The 19,173-nt window shown below is 53.3% G+C and overlaps 1 protein-coding gene across 3 annotated transcripts; it reads left to right on the plus strand.

The window, feature by feature from the left end:
• Nucleotides 1-4,987: 4,987 nt before the first annotated feature.
• Nucleotides 4,988-17,814, plus strand: SIGLEC15 (sialic acid binding Ig like lectin 15). Of its 3 annotated transcripts, none has more exons than XM_086682879.1 (6): nt 4,988-5,234; nt 12,454-12,513; nt 12,889-13,272; nt 14,371-14,757; nt 15,819-15,849; nt 17,600-17,814. In XM_086682879.1, exons 1-6 carry the CDS (start codon nt 5,183-5,185, stop codon nt 17,679-17,681), a joined length of 996 nt encoding a protein of 331 aa, XP_086539005.1. In that variant the 5' UTR covers nt 4,988-5,182; the 3' UTR covers nt 17,682-17,814. The 3 variants fall into 3 exon arrangements, with proteins under 3 accessions (XP_086539005.1, XP_086539007.1, XP_086539006.1); XM_086682881.1 differs by lacking the exon at nt 4,988-5,234 and adding an exon at nt 5,255-6,307 and having other exon boundaries at nt 12,432-12,513; XM_086682880.1 differs by lacking the exon at nt 4,988-5,234 and adding an exon at nt 5,255-6,307.
• Nucleotides 17,815-19,173: the final 1,359 nt, after the last annotated feature.

Raw genomic sequence — 19,173 nt, forward strand, 5'->3', positions numbered from 1 at the left:
ATGAAGACATGTGCTGTAAACATTCTCACACAGACTTTTTGTAAGCATACATTTTTATTTCACTGGGTGAATACCCAGGAGTGGGATTGCAGGGCTATGTGCTAAGAATGTCTTAACTTTTGTAACTTTTTGAGAAACTGACAGCCTGTTTGCCAAAGGGCACAGCACCATTTTGCATTCCCACCAGCAATATATACATGACGGTTTCAGTTGTTCTGAGGCTCTTCAGCATCTGGTATTGTTAGTATTATTTACTTTAGCCATTCTAACATTCTAATGGGTATATAGCAATATCTCATTATAAATCTAATTTGCATTTTCCTAATGACTAATGATGTTGGGCATGGTTTCATGAGCTTATTGGCCATCTGTACATCTTCTTTGGTGAAGCGTCTTTTCAAATTTACTGATTTGTTTAAGTCATTATTTTCTTATTGTTGGTCTTTGAGAGTTCTTTATATATTCTGGATACAGATCCTCTGTCAGAGATATGATTTGCAAATATTTTCTCCCAGTCTTTGTCTTTTCACTCTCTCTCTTTTTTAAAATGTTTATTTATTTTTGAAAGAGAGACAGCGCCAGCTGAGGAGGGGCAGAGAGAGAGGGAAACAGGATCTTCAGAGGGCTCCATGCTGACAGTTGAGAGCCCCATGCGGGGCTGAAACTCACCAACCGAACCTTGAGATCATGACCTGAGCCGAAGTCAGATACTCAACTGACTGAGCCAGAAGGGCGCCCCTTGTCTTTTCATTCTCTTAACAATGTCTTTTGGAGAGAAAATGTTTTCAATTTTGACAAAATCCAATTTATCAAAATTTTTAATTAGTACTCTTTGCCTAACCTAAGCTTACACAGATTTTTTTTTCCTGTTTTCCCCTGGAAATTTTACAGTTTTACATTTTACATTTTGGCCTATGATGCATTTTTAGTTGATTTTTGTATAAATTGTGAGTTATGGGTCAAGGTCCTGTATATGTGTATATATATATATGACATCCAACTGTTCCAAAACCATTTGTTGGAAAGACTATCCTCTCTCCATTGAATTGCCTTTGGACTTTTGTCAAAAATCAGTTGGCTACACGGGTATTCCTGGACTCTCAATTCTGTTTCATTGATCTTTGTGGCTATCATTCCACCAATATCACATTTTCTTGCTTTGCATCTTTATAGTGGTTCTTGAAATCAGTAATGACAGTCCCCCCCAGTGCATTCTTCTTTTTCGAATAAACAATTCTGACTCTTCCAGTTCCTTTGTCCTTCCAAATAAATTTTAGAATCTGCTTTTAGGAAAAAAGAAAAAAGCCTATTGATATTTTGATTGAGACTGTGTTGAATTTAGAGATGAACTTGGGGAGAGTTGACCTCTTAAACCGAGATATGCTGAGTTCCTGTATCAAACACAGTATAAGCCACTGGTTACACAGATAACTAACTGAAGGATAAGAGAGAAAATTGGGGGTTCGGAGATAGCCCAAGTGTTAGTAATTACAGGAAGAAGCTACCACCCCTGGGGCTGGCAGGGAGGGAGGGGTGGAGGTAGGGTTATGGAGGCCTAGGGGTTTAGAGGAAGCACAGCTGGTGGTCAGCTCTGCGAAGGGGGACACTGTGTGGCTAATGCTCAGAGGATAGGGTGGGAGGGGGACAGACATGCCGGGCTGGGGCCGCACCTCTGAGGGGAGGCGGCAGGCTTGGATTGTCAACAGAGCCGGAGGCTGGACCTAGATGGCTCGTAAGGTGCTGGAGCACCGCTAACAGGACCTGGAAGCCCTGCTTCCACCTCCCAGCCTCTCTCTAGGGCCTTCCACTGGCCAAGTGTGGTCTGAGAAATGTGGTTTGCAGAGTGCCAGCCTCAGCACTGACAGCAGAGTATAGAAACGTAGGTTTGGGGCTGAGAGCTGAGTTGTCAAGGTGTAGCACACTTGATTAGACTGTAAACCTCTACTGGAAGCTGATCTTCCATATATCTGGGCGGTGTCCAGCATAGATGTGGGGCATGATACAGGTTCAAAAGTACTTGAATCTGAGATTTTAAAGTACCGTTCGGGCGCCTGCGTGGCTCAGTTGGTTGAGTATCTTACTCTTGGTTTCGGCTCAAGTCATGATCCCAGGGTCGAGGGATCGAGCCCCATGTCAGGCTCCATGCTGAGCATGGAGCCTGCTTAAGATTCTATCTCCCCCTCCACACCCCTCCCCTGCTCACTGCTGTCTCTCTCTCTCAAATAAAAATAATAATAATAAAAATAAAGTACTGTTAATTCAGGAATGAAAGAGGTGGTATTACTACAGACCTCACAGACATTAAAAAGACAATAAGAGAATATTATGGACAATTCTGTGTCCCTAAATTTAACAACTTGGATGAAATGGACCAATTCCTTGAAATACATGATCTACCAAAACTTACGTCTAGAAGAAATAATCTGAATAGCATTCTATCAAACAGATTAAACTGTTTTCTTTTCCTCTTTTTTAAATGTTTATTTTTGAGAGAGAGCAAGAGAGAGAGACAGAGCATAAGCAGGGGAGGGGCAGAGAGAGGGGTAAGAGGATCTGAAGCAGGCTCTGTGCTGACAGCAGACAGCCCAATGTGGGACTCAAATTCATGAACCACAAGATTATGACTTGAGCCAAAGTCAGATACTCAACTGACTGAGCCACCCAGGTACCCTTAAACTCATAGGTTTCAACTTTCTGACAATAACAACAAAAAACCTCTAGGCACAGATGATTGGGGAATCCACCAAATGTTTAATGAAGATATAATGTCAATTCATAATCTCTTTCAGAAAACAGAAGAGGAGGATACATTTCCTGAATCATTTTATGAGGTCAGCATTACTCTAAAGCCAAAACCAGACAAAGACACTACAAGAAACAGAAACCACAGATCGATATCCCTCATGGACACAATTAAACAATCCTCAATAAAATGTTAGCAAACTGAATCGAGAAATATGTAGAAGGGATAATACTTCATGATCAAGTGTGGTTTATCTCAGGAACACAAAGCTGGTTCAACTTGGAAATATCAATGTAATTCACTAAAGAGACAAAATCTTAGAATTACCTCAGAAAAACTTTTTGAGAAAATTCAACACTAGATTCACGTTAACAACTCTCAGCAAACCAGGAACAGAACAAAAAACCTCCTTGATCTGAGAAAGAGTATCTGTAAAACCCTGGTCTAGACACAGACATACATCTCTTCTCTGTGGCTCCTCCTAGCATAGGGAGGACAGGCTGACCCCTCTGAAAAGTCCTTTCTTCCTTTTCTGTTTTTGTAATGCTTATTTATTTACTGTTGAGGGAGAAAGACGTGAGTGGTGAGTGCGCTGGGGGGGGGGGGGGGTGGGCATCGAGGGAGGGACAGAGATAAAGGGAGACAGAATCCCAGTCAGGCTCTCTGCTGTCCACACAGAGCACCATGCAGGGCTTGAATCCATGAATGGTAAGATCATGACCTGAGCCAAAATCAAGGGTCGGATGCTTAACTAACTGAGCCACCCAGGTGCCCCTGAAAAGGCTCTTGTTGAGAATATGTTACCAAAAAGCCAAAAAGGAACTATATTTCATCAATTCTAAGATCCTCATTTTTTTCACATTTTTAACATTTCTGAATTCCGATACATGTTACAGCCAATGGCATCTTACGATTATAAAAAGGTACAAAGTTTTTTTCTCTCTCAGTTGTATATAAAATAAGGGTGCATCCTTCAAGGACATTTTAGAGTTTATGGAATTGATTGTTTTCCAAAGTTTAGTTTTCTAGAGTTATAGCAAACACTTGGGGCAGAGACAAGTAACCACCCATCAACATCTGTTTCCTTCTTCCAGGGTAATACATTTTAGTTTGACCATAGCATCACCTCATTAGAGACCACACTTCCAGGGCTCCCTTGCCGTGGGTGTGGCCAATGGAGGTGAGTGGATGTGATGTCTACAGCTTTTGGATCATGGATAACCAAAAAGACAAGCCAATTAGAGTTTCTATCTTTCCCCTTGAACAAGCCTGATTGCCACCCTCAGCCTTAAGGGCATTAAGAAGGGAGAAGGGGGTGAGGAAGTAACCATAGGTCTGAACCTGGATCCCTGAATGACCTGGAGAAGCAAGGCCACCTGCCTATGTAAATCGCTCACCTTGGGACTGATATATGGGACAGAAATCAACTTCCATTTTTTAAAAAATCTATTGTATTTGAGAACTTCTCTCTCTCTGTCTCTCTCAACAGATTAGCATTTATCCTAACTAAAACATTTCCCTCTCCCCAAGCATTGGCTCACCTTGGCCAGCCTCCTACCTGGCCGTTTTTTCTGTTCAGCTTTCTGATTACCTCCTTGGCACAGATACCGAGATTCTGCCCCTGTGGTAGGATATTTCTATCTGACATTTTGATGTTCTGAGCATTTTGACATGTTTGTCTGGATTGATTTGCTTAGTAAGTTTACTATTTCCCTTTTATGCTGCTTGGTAATGTAACCATTGTCAATGATGACTACATTTTGGAGAGGACTTTTCTTCTGTGAATAATCACCACTTCAGAATCAGCATGGCCACAGGAAGATAGCTTCATCAAAATGAAAACCCATGCTGGCACACTAAAAATGTAGAGAAGAAAAGGAGGGAAAGAAAGAAGGAGGGAGGGAAGAGGGTGGTAGGAGGGAGGGAGGAGGGGTGGGGGAGGGAGAAAGGAAGGTAGAATGAGAGAGGGAGGAGGGGGGAGGGAAGGAAGGGAGGTAAGATGGAAGGGAGGGGAGGGTAGAAAGAGGGAGGAAGAGGGAAGGAAGGGAGAAGGGGAAGGGGGAAGGGAGGCGGGTAGAGGGAGAGAGAGGACAAAGGGAAGACGGGAGGAAGAGAGGGCAGGCAGCAAAAGAGCAGCACTTTTTTCAAAGGGACCAGTGGCCCCAGGAGAGGGTCCTTCCTCTTCCTCAAGTGCTTCTCTGTTTCCTGTCCTGGAAAATCATCTGAGTGGTTCCCCTGTTGGTTTTCCACATGACTAAACCCCACGGGCTTCATCTGATCATATCCAGGCTGCCCAACTGCCTCTCCCCAGTTCCCCTGGAGCCTGGAGCCCAGTAGGGGCACAGGCCTGGGCACGCTGCCTTCTCCTCATCAGGGAGGCTTCTCGCTGGTGGCCCAGGCGAGTGTGGGGCTGGTCTGGGGTCTCCAGACACTCACAGCATGGAATGGTCCCTCCGGCTCCTGGCCTGCCTGGTGGGCATCCTCCCTATAGGTAAGTTTCCCACTTTTCTCTGTGGCCCCTGCTCAGAACAGAATAGATGCTCACAGAATCTTAGGTACAGTCTTCTCTCCTTGAACTTGGGACAACAGGGTTGCACTTAGGGAAGCTGCGTTGACAGAAGCCACAAGTTCAAGCCCGGGTGTCATCTTGGGTTCCGGTGACTTTAGGCAATCCTCTGACTTCTCTGAGCCCCACCTGTAGAAAGACCACCGGCTCAGCCACCGCTGTGAGGATCCAAGGAGATAGTGGGCAAGCTTTGGGGCGGACAGTCCAGGCTCTGAAGGGACTTCGGGTGTTGCGGTCATCCAAGTGCTTTGTGTCACGATGGGCACAGCCCAGAGGGAAAATGGGTTTGGGGGAAGAGTGGGGGTGATTTCACATGGGGAACAGGGCAACCGATAGAGGGCATCCTGACCGCTCAGGGGGAATCCCAAGGCGTGAATGGGAACCCTTTGCCGCAGGCTTAGGTAACGACGTCATTGGCACTGAGCTCAGTGAGTTCGTGTCCCTGGGAACGGTGTTTCTGTTACCGACCGACCATCGGTAGCAGCATTTCAGTGAGAAGAGAGTATTTGTTTAAATGCAGATCCTTGGGCTCCACCCCAGTCTTGCAGAATGAGAATATCAGGCAACAGGGCCCAGAAGTCTGCATCTTCAACCATCTTCTCAGGTCATTCTGATGCTCGACATAGTTGAGGGTAATTGGGATAAATGACAAAAGCCATCCTCCGAGCCCCTTGGCCCAGACCCCAGTCCTTTCCCGGACCCCCGCCTGAGACATCCCTCTTGTGGATACGTCCCTGGACTCAGCGTCGGTGCCTCCATGTGCATGGCCACTGGCCATCATGTGCCACATTAGTGATCTCTGATATCATGGTGTTCTAAGCTGTTAGGCAACATTCCTTGTTTGGGGTCCTGTCTCCATGACTGGATTATACACTCCCACACCTTAGGCTCTTTTTCCTTCCTCTTGAGCATTCAACAGAGGCAGAGGCCAGTTCAGGTCGTGTTTGGATAAGAGCAGCTGCCTACAGAGCTCTTAGAAGTGCTGGCCACTTTAATTGGTAAGTGTGGTGTAGGGTGGGGCTGGGATGTGTGGCTCTAGACTGGACCAACCCCAGTCCCCACCCTTCACTGCCCGTTGTACCCTGACAGAGCCCTCCAGTGGGGGCTGATAGGGGACAGGCTTTCTTTTCCCAGAGTGCCCTAACTCGGCTGACTCCCTGGGATGATTTAGGGTGCCACTTAGAGGGTGGGGGCTGGAGAAGGTGACCCTGCCCGGATCTTGGGCTGATAAGAGAGCGGTTCAGGTATAAGTGTTGACGTCATACACAGCTTTAAATCCTGGCTCTGCTATTTACTACCTGTGTGGCCCTGGGAAGGTTGCCTAACTTCTCTGAGCATCAGCAAAGTGGGGTCCCTGGTGCCTCGTGGGGTGCTGTGAAGGATAATTAGATCATGTATATAAAAGCCCCCAGCACAGTCCTGGTGCTCAGTGATTGTGCAAGGAAATGGCAAGGAAATCTTGTTGAAATCACATACCCTTGAGAGAGGCTAGCTTTGGCGGGATGGGGGTGGGGGGTGCTTGTTTTGGTTTATTTCTTTTCTCCTGTTGAGGGTCAGGGGCTATGAATCAGTCAAAGACAAAAAGACTTAGAGGAAGTACGAGCGGTCACGTGTCCAAGAACAAAACTTAAACCACGCAAGTGTTCCTGCCATGTACTGAGATTTACCCAGGGAGGCTGAGGCATCTTGGGGAGGGGATCCCTTTTTCTCATACTGGCAGCTGCTTCATGGAACTAGGGTGAGCAGGGTCGCACTTTCTGAGACCCCTCTGGCACCGTTCACCTATGAGCCTCTCTGTGTGGCACCAGGCCTGGGCAAGAGGCCAGATGACCGGGCTGGGTTAGGCTGCAATGCGGGAGCCTGCAGGGCTTCATGAGCAGGGTCCCCGCGCATCACATTCTGCCCCCCAGCTGCATCTCTGAGCATAGGGCCAGGGCAGGCCGTCAGCAAAAACAAAGTGGGAGGAATTTGTCCAGGAAACCCTCCCTCCCTTTTCTGTGCCCTTCTTCTTACCGATGCCACCCACCCTCAGCACCCAGCGCCCTGGGGCAGCCCCTAATCTCCCAGGGGCTCACACACACACTCTTCCTTGTCTTCTTGTCTTTCCCGTCTGGCTCCCCATGGATCTGCTTTCAGAAAGCTGGAGATGCCAGGGAACATGCAGGTGGAAAGAACAATGGTCTGGGAGCTCTGACCATTTGGGTGACTTTGGACAACTCTGCAGTTGGTCCACAAGCCTCTGATAAGTAGGTAGAGCGATCATAGTCACTGTCACCCTCAAGGGCTCCCGTGTCAGGCCCTGACAAGCAGCTCATCTACTCTTCACCCCAGCTCTGCAGTGCAAGGACCCCTGTGCCTGTTTAGGGAGGCCAATGGAAGTCGGGTCACTTTTCTGGGCTGTCACGGCCTGGGCTGAACCAGAGGGTTCTGAGTGCAAGCCCCAACCTTTACACCATCCACATGCAGCGGTGGGGAGCCCAGAGCAAAGCTTGTGCTCAAAGGAATTTATTAGCTCTGAACCACTGCCACAAAACAAACCAAAAGGCAAGACAAATCTCAGTAGTGAGCAAGGACATGGGGTGCGGGGAGAGGCCAAGGAGGAGATGGGCTGCTGTCATGGGTCCGGAGGGGAAATGGGAGAGTTCCCCGAGCCAGGATGATGCTTCTGCTCCTGGCGGCTACTGTGGCCAGTAGCTTAGGCTGAGAAGTCCTACCTGGGGTGGAGAAGGACTGACAGGGAGCAGGGCCCTCTGAGAAGGCCAGGGAAGCACGGGCAGAGACAGGCTGAGTGGGAACTCGGGAGAGCAGCGCCCTGGGGCAGACACTGGCTGCGCGGCACGGTCAGCTGAGGCTCTCCATCTGTAGCTCAGGCAAGCAGGGCCACGTCCACAGCCGTGTGGCCGAGAGGCAAGGCTACGGGAGAAGCCTGGATAACCCCGAGGTCAGGAGAACAGCCAGGCCTTTCCCTCATGCATCCCTGCTCCTCATCCCTTCCCTAGAAACTTCTGGGTCCAGCTCACACTGAAAGATGGGTTTCCTGTTTTCTCTGTCACCCCACCCCCCTCCCCGGTCTGCAGCCCTTTCTCCCCTTTTCTCCACTGACAACCTATCTGCACAACACACAGGCCCCAAAAAGAATTGCTGGGAGCAAACGCAGGCAGGAGAGAAGTGGACGGAAGGCAGTGTGCCCCAGCTCAACCCACACACCTCCCTGGTGAGGTTTGCTGGTCAAGAGGAACATCTCCCCTTGCCCTCAAATGTCCTCTCCTGACACTCCAGGTGCCACCATGCCGAAGAGGCTACCGCCAGAGTCACTCCCTGAGAACACCCCTGCTAGCATGCCAAATGTCCCCAAGGAGGGTGGCCCCCTTACAGATCGCTGGCCTCATGAGAATGGCTGCCGTCTGCTGGTGATGTCAGCCATCATGGGGCCGAGGGGGCGGCAGCACCGGGGAGGTCTGAGGGACTCCAGCTCTGAGCACCACGTGGCCATCCCCTGGGAGGCACGGTCCACCCTGACTGCCCACACAGTCCCTAAGATGTTAAATTGAGCCGCCAAAGGTGTGATGTCAGCGTTCCCTATCTTCACCCCTGCTGCATCGGCTTGAGGTGTGTGCCCAGAGCACTTCCCACCACTGCTCAGCACCCCCACCCTGCTCCCTTGTATGCACCCTCCCTTGGCAGGGCTGGTGAGAGAAGGGGGCTGACGTGCATTGAGCATTTGCTGGGCGAGCTACACGTGTGACTTCATTCAACCTTCAAGCCCATGAGGAAGGTATTAGGCGCCCCATTTTGCAGCAGAGGAGTCTGAGACCTGGGACAGTAAGTAACCTGCCCAAAGATCACCCATAAGTGAGTGAGCCTAGAACAGTGCCAGGCTCAGACTGGGTGCTCATAAGAGCCCAGGAAAGAATGACCACAAGTGAGACTGTCACCCACGTCCAGCTGTGCCAAAGCAGGAAAGCTTGCCAGCATGCCCTGTGGCCCACCACTGAGTGGTGCAGGTGGACAGTGAGAAGAATGTGGGTCTCTTGCTGTCCCCAGAGGCTAATAGTCCTGAGGCAAGGAGATTAGAAACTCCACAATAAGGGGGCATGGTTTTAGTTCAGGAGTCATCCCTCCCTTGTCCTAAAGACGGGCATGAGCTGCCAGAGGGAATGACAAATGTCACAGGATGCTGGGGAGCTTGGATTCCTGCCAAAGCAAACGCATGTGCTCCCTGAGCAGTTCCTGCCGGGACCTCCCACCCTCCCCTTGAGTCCCTGAGTGGATGCGTCCGAAGTCTCCATGTAACAGGGAGTCCAGGTGCTTTCCTCTTGAAACACCATCCAGCAGGTAAACAGGAAACACAAATCTCCCCCTAACTGGAGCCAAGATCCTCACACTGGCCGAAAGGGCCTCTGTGTGCCCTCTCTGCTCCTAGAGCAAAGCCCCCAGGGAGGGAGAGGCCATGGCAGACCATCTGTATCCCACTTCAGGATGTTCCAAACTAGACTGTCATCCCCAAGCGACACAGCACACAGGACAGAGTAGAAACGTGAGCCACCAAGGGGGAAGCCTTGGCTCTGCTTCTGGTGAGTCAAGTGACCTTGGGCAGTCACGTGGCCTCTCTGAGCCTCAGTTCTCTCTTCCCCAAAAGAGGCTATCGCGAGTCTCTCATTGGGTCGTTGTACATATGAAATGAAATGAGGAATATCTCCCAGTGAGCACCCAAAGCACTGTGTACTCTGGCTCCCTTATCTCGTCATGCCTGCAATCTCTATGCTCATGTCCTTACCTCCCTTTGCCTAGAGCACCTTCCGTCTACACCAAATCTTAGAAAATCCCACTTCTTTCTCGAGGATCTGCTGGTCCTCCAAGCATTCGCTGACTAATATTTGCACACCTCTTCCTCTTCCCCCAGCCACACCACCCTCCCCTGCCAGCCTGATTACCCTCCCTTCCGCCCTTTTACAGCAATCCAATTCACCATCAGTTGGTTTGTGGCAAGTGCCATGCTAGGCAGTGATGACACAAATACGACCACACATACGTGGTCCCTGTCCTCCCAGAGCTTCTGGATGCCTGGAGGATGTACTTCTGCCAGGCCGGGGGCCGAAGGCAAGGGTGCCAGACCCAGGCTTGGGGTTCAAGGAAGCCCTCCCTCTGTAGGAAGACTCAGCAGAGACCTGGGGATGACTGGGAGGAAGTTGGTGAATGATATGGGCCAGGAAACTTGTTCAGACAGAGGGAACATTGTTCGTGTCCCTCATTAGAGCACCTGGCAGGCTGTAGTGTAATTATGTGTTCACAGATCTGTCTCCCTTTCTGAGTGGTGAGCTCCAGCAGGCTGATAAGGTAACCTATTGATCTTTGTAACCCTGGCTTGTATCCAAGTGCCTGGCTTAGAGTGGGACATGTCTGATAAACGCCTCCTAATTGATGAATGCACAATAGCAAAAAAATACCTCTGGGGAATCAGTACCTGGCTCCAGGATGCCTGCGAGATGCAGAAGCTCAAACGAGGCTGAGGTTACAGAGGGTGAAAAGTGTAGGGAACCTGAGGCAGGGACTGAGCCTCAAGAGTGGGGAAACCATTTCTGTAGCTGGAGGTACTGAGTAAACCAGCAAAACCTTCAGGAAGGGTTTCTCAAATTTGAAACTAGGCCCTTTGATTATTAACAACTGAGCAAACAAGCTCTTAGTAGAGGTAAATGTCAAGTCCTCCACTTGGGTTCAAAAGCATAATTCCACTTGTTTAGAGGAAACGAAATTTGGCTTATAAGCAGATCGCGTGAAAAAAGAACTTGTGGTTTTACTGGATTGCAAGCTCGGCACAAGCCCAAAGTGTCATTTTATACGAGGCAAAGCTCACACAACCCAATTCGTACCCCACTCTGCTGGTCCAGCACCCCCACGGCGCACATCTGCGGCACACCCCTGCAGGAACACGTGCAACATACACCCCTGCAGCACATATCTGGAGTCCCCGGCTCAGGACACTACGTTGCACGGAGAGCACCAAGCGGGCAGTGAGGAAGGGGAGGAGCAGAGGAGGCCCCGGGACTTCCACCAGAGAAGGGAAGACTTAATGGGACCAGGATAGTCATGCTGGGGTCCCAGAAGGGCCATCACTGTGAGAGGATGTGCATGCTCCAAAGAGGGTCATGTGGGTAGTGGCAGATGTTGGTTCTATGGAGAAGAAATGTCCTGACCTGTAGATAATTCATAGATGGGATGGGCTTCTTGGAGGACGGATGGTAACTGGCTGTGGGCCGGGGGGATTCCAAACCAGGACATGAGCTACCCCCAAAGAGTAAAGAGCACTGGACATGGAGTCAGCAAAGCTGGGTTTCTCCCAGCATCTGTCTGTGTGACTCTGGGACTCCATTTTCGCATCTATAACAATAGTTCCCCGAGTCATTCTCCCCTAGGGTGTTTTGGGGGTCATGTGACATGATGTATACAAAAGAATTGTGTAAATTACAAAGCTCTTGGGAAATACCAGAATGGGTGTATTATTCCCTCTAAGGATCCCTTTTGTGAACTGCATTCAGCGTTGTAGCTGGTTAGAACTAGCAGCCTGTCCTCCCTCCTCAGGGAGACACCACCCCTATCCTGATCCTCCAAGGCCCAGGTCCAACACCCACCCACCCACCTGCTCACCCCTTCCCCAAAGCAGCACACATATGCAACAACAGGGGCAGAGGCTCTCCCGTCATCTTCAAGCTGAAGGCGGAGCACAGCTTCCAGACCCTAGCTCAACCATACTTCAGAGGCTCACAACACAGGAGGTGAGGAAACAGCCCAAAGGCGCTTGCGCAGAGCAAGAAGGCAGCGCAATGGTCTACCACTCTTGGTCTCTCAGCTCATCTGGCCTTTTGGGAAGCCCATTTCGGTTGACCCGGATTCTCAAAGAATCTCATCCCGTTCAACACGTTAAGTTCAAAACATACCATCCCTTGCCAAGGCCCGTTTCCCCTCTGTAAATGGGAGTGTTGGTCTCCTTGGATGAGCCCCAAGGTTCCATGCGTTTGTGGAATCAGGCAGTCCTGAGTCTGAATTCTGGCTTTGCTTCCTAGCTGTGTGACCTCATGTAATCACTCAACTTCTCTGTGCCTCAGTTTATTACATACAACCCAGGAATAACTGTGCTTACATCTAGGATCATTTGTGAGAACTAAAAGAGATACTACCGGGAACTTGCTCAACACGGAGGTGCACAGTAAGTGCTTTTATTATCACTACCGCGGGGGTCTTGGGACTGTAATGTAACCATGGAATCCAGGGCTTTTCTCCAGCACGGCAGGGGTTAGGGAAGAGTATGGGGTCAAGGGGCCTGTCGGTGAAGTGGGACCGCCCGAATGAGGCAAATAGTCCCAGGCACCTCAAGAGTCCCGGGAGACAAGATCCCGGGAGATGCCTCTCGGGTCACGGTCACGGGGTGGGCTTCTGGGCCCCCAGGTGGGAGACGCTCCCAGAGTCCTAAGGTTTCCAAGCCTCCCGGTGGGGACTCCCTTCCCCCCGCCCCCAGAGTCCGAGGGATGGCGGCCGGCGCGGCCCCAGGGCAGGGCTGACGCTCCCGGCCGCCTGCCCGCAGGTGCGCCGGCGCAGCGCTGGTCCATGCATGTGCCGGCCGAGGTGAGCGCGGCGGCGGGCGAGGCGGCGGTGCTGCCCTGCACCTTCACGCACCCACACCGCCACTACGACGGGCCGCTCACCGCCATCTGGCGCGCGGGCGAGGCGTACGCGGGCCCGCAGGTGTTCCGGTGCGCGGCGGCGCGGGGCAGCGAGCTCTGCCAGACGGCGCTGAGCCTGCACGGCCGCTTCCGGCTGCTGGGCAACCCGCGCCGCAACGACCTGTCGCTGCGCGTCGAGCGCCTCGCCCTGGCCGACGACGGCCGCTACTTCTGCCGCGTCGAGTTCGCCGGCGACGTCCACGACCGCTACGAGAGCCGCCACGGCATCCGGCTCCGCGTGACCGGTGAGCGCCGTGCCCTTGTCCCGGCCCTTTCCCGCCCCGTCCAGAGGGCTTTCCCGGTGCCGGCACTGCGCCCGCCGGGGCATAGAAAGGGGAGCAATACACAGCCCATCTCTCTAGGGCAAGGGGGGGGGGGTCTCACTGGCGATGGCTACGAGCCAGGTGGGAACTAGTTAAAAATGCAGACCGCTTGCTCCGAGAAGGGCTGAATGGGGCCCGGGAATGGGCACTGTAATGAAGCGCGCAGAGAGTGAATGTTCCCAGGAGCTCGCAGTCTAGGGGGCGAGAAGCACTAGTCGAACAGTAATCCTGAATATGGCAAAGGCTGCAATGGGATGTGTGCTCTGTGCACTGAAGGGCACCCGCAGCCCCCTGGGCGGGGGGGGGGGGGGGGGGATGCCCAGGGAGCCCACAGTGCCCAGTATTTTGCTAGACCCTGGCATAAAGAAGTGGGCACCAGGATCCCCGGTCCCTAGAACAGTGGTTCTCAACCCTGGCTGTGCACTGGAATTAGCTGGGGAGCTTTTAAATATCCTAGCCCCACCCCGCTGCCGTGGGGATCCGGTTCTGGGCTCCAGTCTGGCTCTGCCACGAACTTCCCATGTGCCCTTGGGCTGGCCGGGCTGCCTCTCCGAGTGCATTTCAGTTTCTCCCCAGGGCCCTCGCCACCCTGCCACAGACAGGTTGTCTGGGAGTGGGAAGTGCCCTTGAACCCCTACCAGCAGACAGTCCCCAGCCCTGAGCTACCGCAACAATAACGACCGTTGAGTGCGCATTTGCTAATGGGCCACGCCCTAATCCAAGCACCCCACATGTATTAACTTGCCAAATCCCAACGACCTCATAAAGAAAACGATCCCCATTTTACGCATGAAGAAACTGAGGCACGGAGCTTCGGAATAACTTGCCCAAGGCCACATCTCTATTGGGACCCAGGCACCGTGGCGCTAGAGCGCCTACTCCCTCTTCTCTGAGCCAACCACCCCCAAATCTCTTGGTGACTAAACGGGACTGGGAGGGGTCCCCCTTGCCTTTTCCTTTGCCCCCTCTGCTCTGACCAGGATTCGCTTTCTCCCTCGACCCCTTGGCCGCTGCCCGCAGCCGCCCCGCGGATCGTCAACCTCTCGGTGCTGCCGGGCCCGGCGCACTCCTTCCGCGCGCTCTGCACGGCCGAGGGGGAGCCGCCGCCCGTCCTAGACTGGTCCGGCCCGGCCCTGGGCAACGGCTCGGCCGCCGTGCCGGGCCCGGGTCAGGGACAGGGTCACGGCCACCAGGTGACCGCCGAGCTGCCCGCGCTGGTCCACGACGGCCGCTACACGTGCACGGCGTCCAACAGCCTGGGCCGCGCGGAGGCCAGCGTCTACTTGTTCCGATTCCACGGCGCCTCCGGGGCCTCGGCGCTCGCCCTCCCGCTCGGAGCGCTCGGCCTCAAGGCGCTGCTGCTGCTCGGCGTTCTGGCCGCCCGCGCCGTCGCCCGCCGCCGCCCAGGTGGGTGCACCCCCGGGCCAGGGTGGGTGCGAGGGGCGGGGGCTCTCCTTCTAGGTAAGGCCTCCCGGCTGACCACCTGGCGTAACCCAGCCCAAAGAGACTTTCTGCACCCATGCTCCAACTCACTCTCCTCTCCCTGCGTAAAGCTCAGGAGGTGGGAACTAGCAGGACCTTGTTTTACACCAAGGAGGAGCCCAGAGAGGTTATGGAACTTGCCTCTAGCCAGAGGCACAGAGATAGAGACCCAGAAAGTATAGCGCCGCCCTTTTGGCGGCACCCCCATAAATGACACCACCACACGTGAGGCTTTCCCAGATAGCACCATTCCGTTATGTTACAGTAAGCATCTTGAGGACCTACTGTGTGCTGTGTAGGTGCTAGGAATACAGAGCTGAGTAAGAGGTGCCCAGTCTGCAGGGGGAAGGGCTGTCCTGGAGCCCAGGTACCACCCAAGCACAGACTGGCAGGCCTCACTCTGGTGGGACATCTGGATAGGGGCCAGGAGGGAAGGTGAGAGCTAACTCAGAAAAGCAAACAAGCAGAGGGAACAGCAAACACAGAGGTGAGGAAGTGTGAGCTAACAGGGTGTCCTCAGGAGCTGCTGCTCACCCCACGCTTCTCTTGCTGAGCTGGCTGGGAAATTTGCTCATGCCCCAGAGAGGGGCTTCCCAGAGCCTCTCAGGCCCAGGTCAGCAGCACCGGCCTCAGCCTCTCCTGGGATGAAATCCAAAATTTGTCACAGTTGCCCTGGCTGCTGCCTCCTTTCCTGTGGCTGTGCCGTCCGTCTTGCTGGCTCTTCACACCCACCAAGCATTCTGTGCTGCACGGTCCTCAGAAAGGCGGGTCTTTCTGCCGGGCCTCTCGTCACTCCACACTCCTCCTCGTTAACTCCTGGTCATCTGCCAGGCCACTTCACCCCCTGCCAGCTAGTGTTTGTTACACGTCCCTTCAGACCACTTTCCACAGTGGGGTAGGGTGGGCAGCCAGGGCCTGTAGCCTGCGACGACCATGGAGATTCATGCCTCTCCTCTCTCTTTCTCTGTCTCTCTGTCCCTACACAGAGCACCCAGTTGCCCAGGACACCCCACCACGGTGAGTACCCTGCCCTCACCCACCCGGCTCTAGTCCCCACTGGCCAAGCAAGGCATGCAGGCTTCTCAAGGCTCGTGCCGTAAGGGTAAAGAACGGCAAAGGGCAGGTCTGGGGGCTGGACCTTGACCAGGGTTTACACCCTCCCTGTGGCCTTCCAAAGCCTTCCTCTTCGGTCTCCCAAGTTCTTCTTGGCCTGACCAGGCCACGGTGACCTGCTCTCCCCACCCCACCCCCAGCATTTACAGTCTGAGCCTCGCCCTGGCATCTCTCCCAGACCCGCCTGGTTTCCTGGTGCTGCAGGGCCATTTTTCTGTTTTATGTCCACACCTAGATGTGATTCCTCAATGCTGTGTCTCCTCTTGTTCTCCTAAGCATTGTAGAACAGGCAGACTCACACAAAAGCCACCCGGGGGCACTGATTCTCCCCCAAAGCTGAGAGTTTCACAAACAAAATGCCATTAGAGGTTCGGAGGGTTTAAGCTAGGAAGTGCTGACCCTCGTGTCCAGGCTCCCCTTCTCTCCCAGTGTCTGCTCATGTGGAAGTCTGTGTTGAAGAAGAAAGAATCCAATTCACTGACCCTGGGCGGTGTGCCTGGGATGCTGGGGAGTGGGGAGGCGGAAGACAGTCTTTCAGGGCCCATTGGACAAGCCCTGGCATTCCTATAATTCCATCCCTGCCTGTGCCCTGAGGGCTGGAAAAACCATAATGCCAGCCCAGTCCCCTCTCTCCAGCTGCCTGGCCAGCTATCCCCCACATTCTTGGAAACCTGTGCCATGTCCCTTTTCTTTGCTAAAGGCACCTAAATCAGAAAGCTGAGTGTTCACATATTTATTGAGTACCTGCCATGTACCAGACGCTGTTTTGGATGCTAACGCTACAGCAAAACTCCCTGACCTCAGAAAACTCACATGATGTGGAGAATTTAATAAACACCTAAACAAGATCATCTTAGATTCTAAAATAAGAGCTGCGAAGGAAATGGACAGGGCCATGCAGCAGAGCCCCAGGGGAGGGAGGCAGTCACTGGGCAAGTCAAAGGCTCAGGGGCGACCTGGAAAGGGGCCGATGAGAAATCACTGAAGCAGACAGGTGGCCCCATCCGAACAAGAGTGGGGGCCAGGGGGGCCAGGGGACCTTTGGGGTGGCTGCTGACCAAAGCTGAGGCCGGCTTGACACTAGGAAGGAGGTCGAGTGGTGGAGGTGGGGAGGTGGGACTGGTGGAAGGCGGGGCTGACCATAGGGCCAGGTGGGCAGCACAAGTGAGGGAGGCAGCCAGGGTGCCCCGTTTGGAGCTGTCACCCTGGGTGCCACTAAGATGAAGATGAGAGAGAGACAAGGGGGTGGTGGTGAGGATCATGGGAGCACTCACATGTAGGTGCGAGATGCCTGTTAAGATGTCCCTGGGGAGAAGTCAAAGTCAGGAGAGCTGCTGGAGCTCAGGAGGCCAAGCCCGGGAGATCAGTCTGGAGGGCATGTGACACAAGACAGCTGAAGCCACCAATGAGATCCCTTCGAGAAGATAGCACCTCTGTGGTCTGGGCTGCCTTCCCCCGTGTTAGCCTCCTCCCCGCTCCACAGCTGCTGCCGCTACCCTTCCTCCACCCTTTAGTTGGCCCGCAAGCCCTGCTGGATATAGGCCCCAGTCGCCTTTCGTCTCTCCTTCCTGCCCGTCGCTGGGGCATGGTTTGGGCAATTGGTGATGACCCCACTTCTGTATCGGGTGGTCAACCGACTCTCTCCTGTCCACAGGCCCCAGGCTCAGGAGTCCAACTATGAGAATTTGAGCCAGATGAGCCCTCGGGACCCACCAGCAGCCACATGTTTACCGTGAGGAGCCCCTTGGCCACTGGCATCCTCTTGTACAGCATGAGGAGCGAAGGCCAATGCCAGGCTTGGCTGGGACAGCCCTTCCTGGCTGCCAGCCACCTTGGCAGCCCCTTGCCAGGCAACCCCCCACAAAGGGAGTCCAGACCCCATTCACAGAGGCTCAGTGGTTTCTTACGTGGATGTCTGTCCCAGAGCCCCCATCATCACTGGGACCAGCATTTTGAAAGAATCTGTATGTGTGTGTACGTGTCTGTGCGTGTGTGCGTGAGCTCAGCGTGAAGCTCACAGACAAGTTCTGGCCCTTTCTTACATAGAACACCATCATAAAACGGGCAAGACACTGGTCAGAGGGGCTCCCAGGCTCTGACTTGCTGTGTCGACTAGGGCATGTTTTTACCTCTCTGAGTCTCAGTTTGTCCATTCTGGAACATGGACAATAATCTTCCCTCCTGGCTGCTAGGACTATCAAGATCTGAAGAAATAATGGATATGAAGGGACTTCGCGAAGTACAGAACCATGTACAGATGTGGCAGCGGGCGGGGGGGGGGGGGGAGGCCACAGGCTCCTCCTTGCAGGCACCCTTGGGACGTGCAGAGACTTCTTGGACAAGTGGGGGCCCCACACCAGCCTGGCCAAGAACAAGGATTCCAGAGAGCAAACCTTTGAGTCTGGGGCTGTGCTAATTGGTGGTCCCAGGAACATCAACTCAGCGGTGAGAAGCCCGGTACCCCTGCCCCCGGGGTCTCGTCTGTGACGGCCTCACACATTGTGCCTACCTCTTACCCCATTGGCTGCTCTGCACTGCCTTGAGCTGGGTCCCCTGGGAAAAGAAACACCCATCATCTGACAGCATCTGGGATTCACTGTCCTTAAGGACCGAAAGCTGAGAGGTCAGAGGGGAAGTCTGGGCTGCAGGTTCGTGTGGATAAAGCAGCTGTGGCTGTGACCTCCACCTATGACCTGCATCCACCCTGCACGTGCGAGGTCCAAAAGCACCAGCGATTCCACGGCATTTGTCCGAGGCCTCGCAGACTGACTGCAGGGTGCTGCCTTCCGTGTTCACACCTCTGTGTGAGCCTGTGCATTTTAGCTCCTGCAGTTCTTGGGCTCAGGGGACAGGGAGGAGGTGTGCCTGAGCCCAGGGCAAGCTGGAAAGAGCAAAGGGCCACCGGGCGAGGCACCGAAGAAGCAATGGGGACAGTCTTTCCCTCAGGACTTTTCCCAAAGCTAGGGTGGCGGCCTAGAATAGGAAGGGTCCTCGCTGATGCTTTGCTGGGGAGGTGGCCTGAGGTATGAGGGATCTTCACAAGTTAATAAGCAGGGCAGTGGGTGACAAGTTTCCCTTGCTCAGCAGAGCCTTTGCCAGGGAAAGTGGGTGACAGTAGCTCATGGTTAACTTGGGATCCATCCAGGAGCCTGTCTGAACTGTCAGAAGGTCAGAGGAGTTGGAATTTGTACCTCCTCGTATGAGGATACTTTGGGCACCTCCATGGAG

Source organism: Puma concolor, chromosome D3 (assembly GCF_028749965.1).
Source record: "Puma concolor isolate L17-30 chromosome D3, mPumCon1.1.hap2, whole genome shotgun sequence".
NCBI lineage: Eukaryota > Metazoa > Chordata > Mammalia > Carnivora > Felidae > Puma > Puma concolor.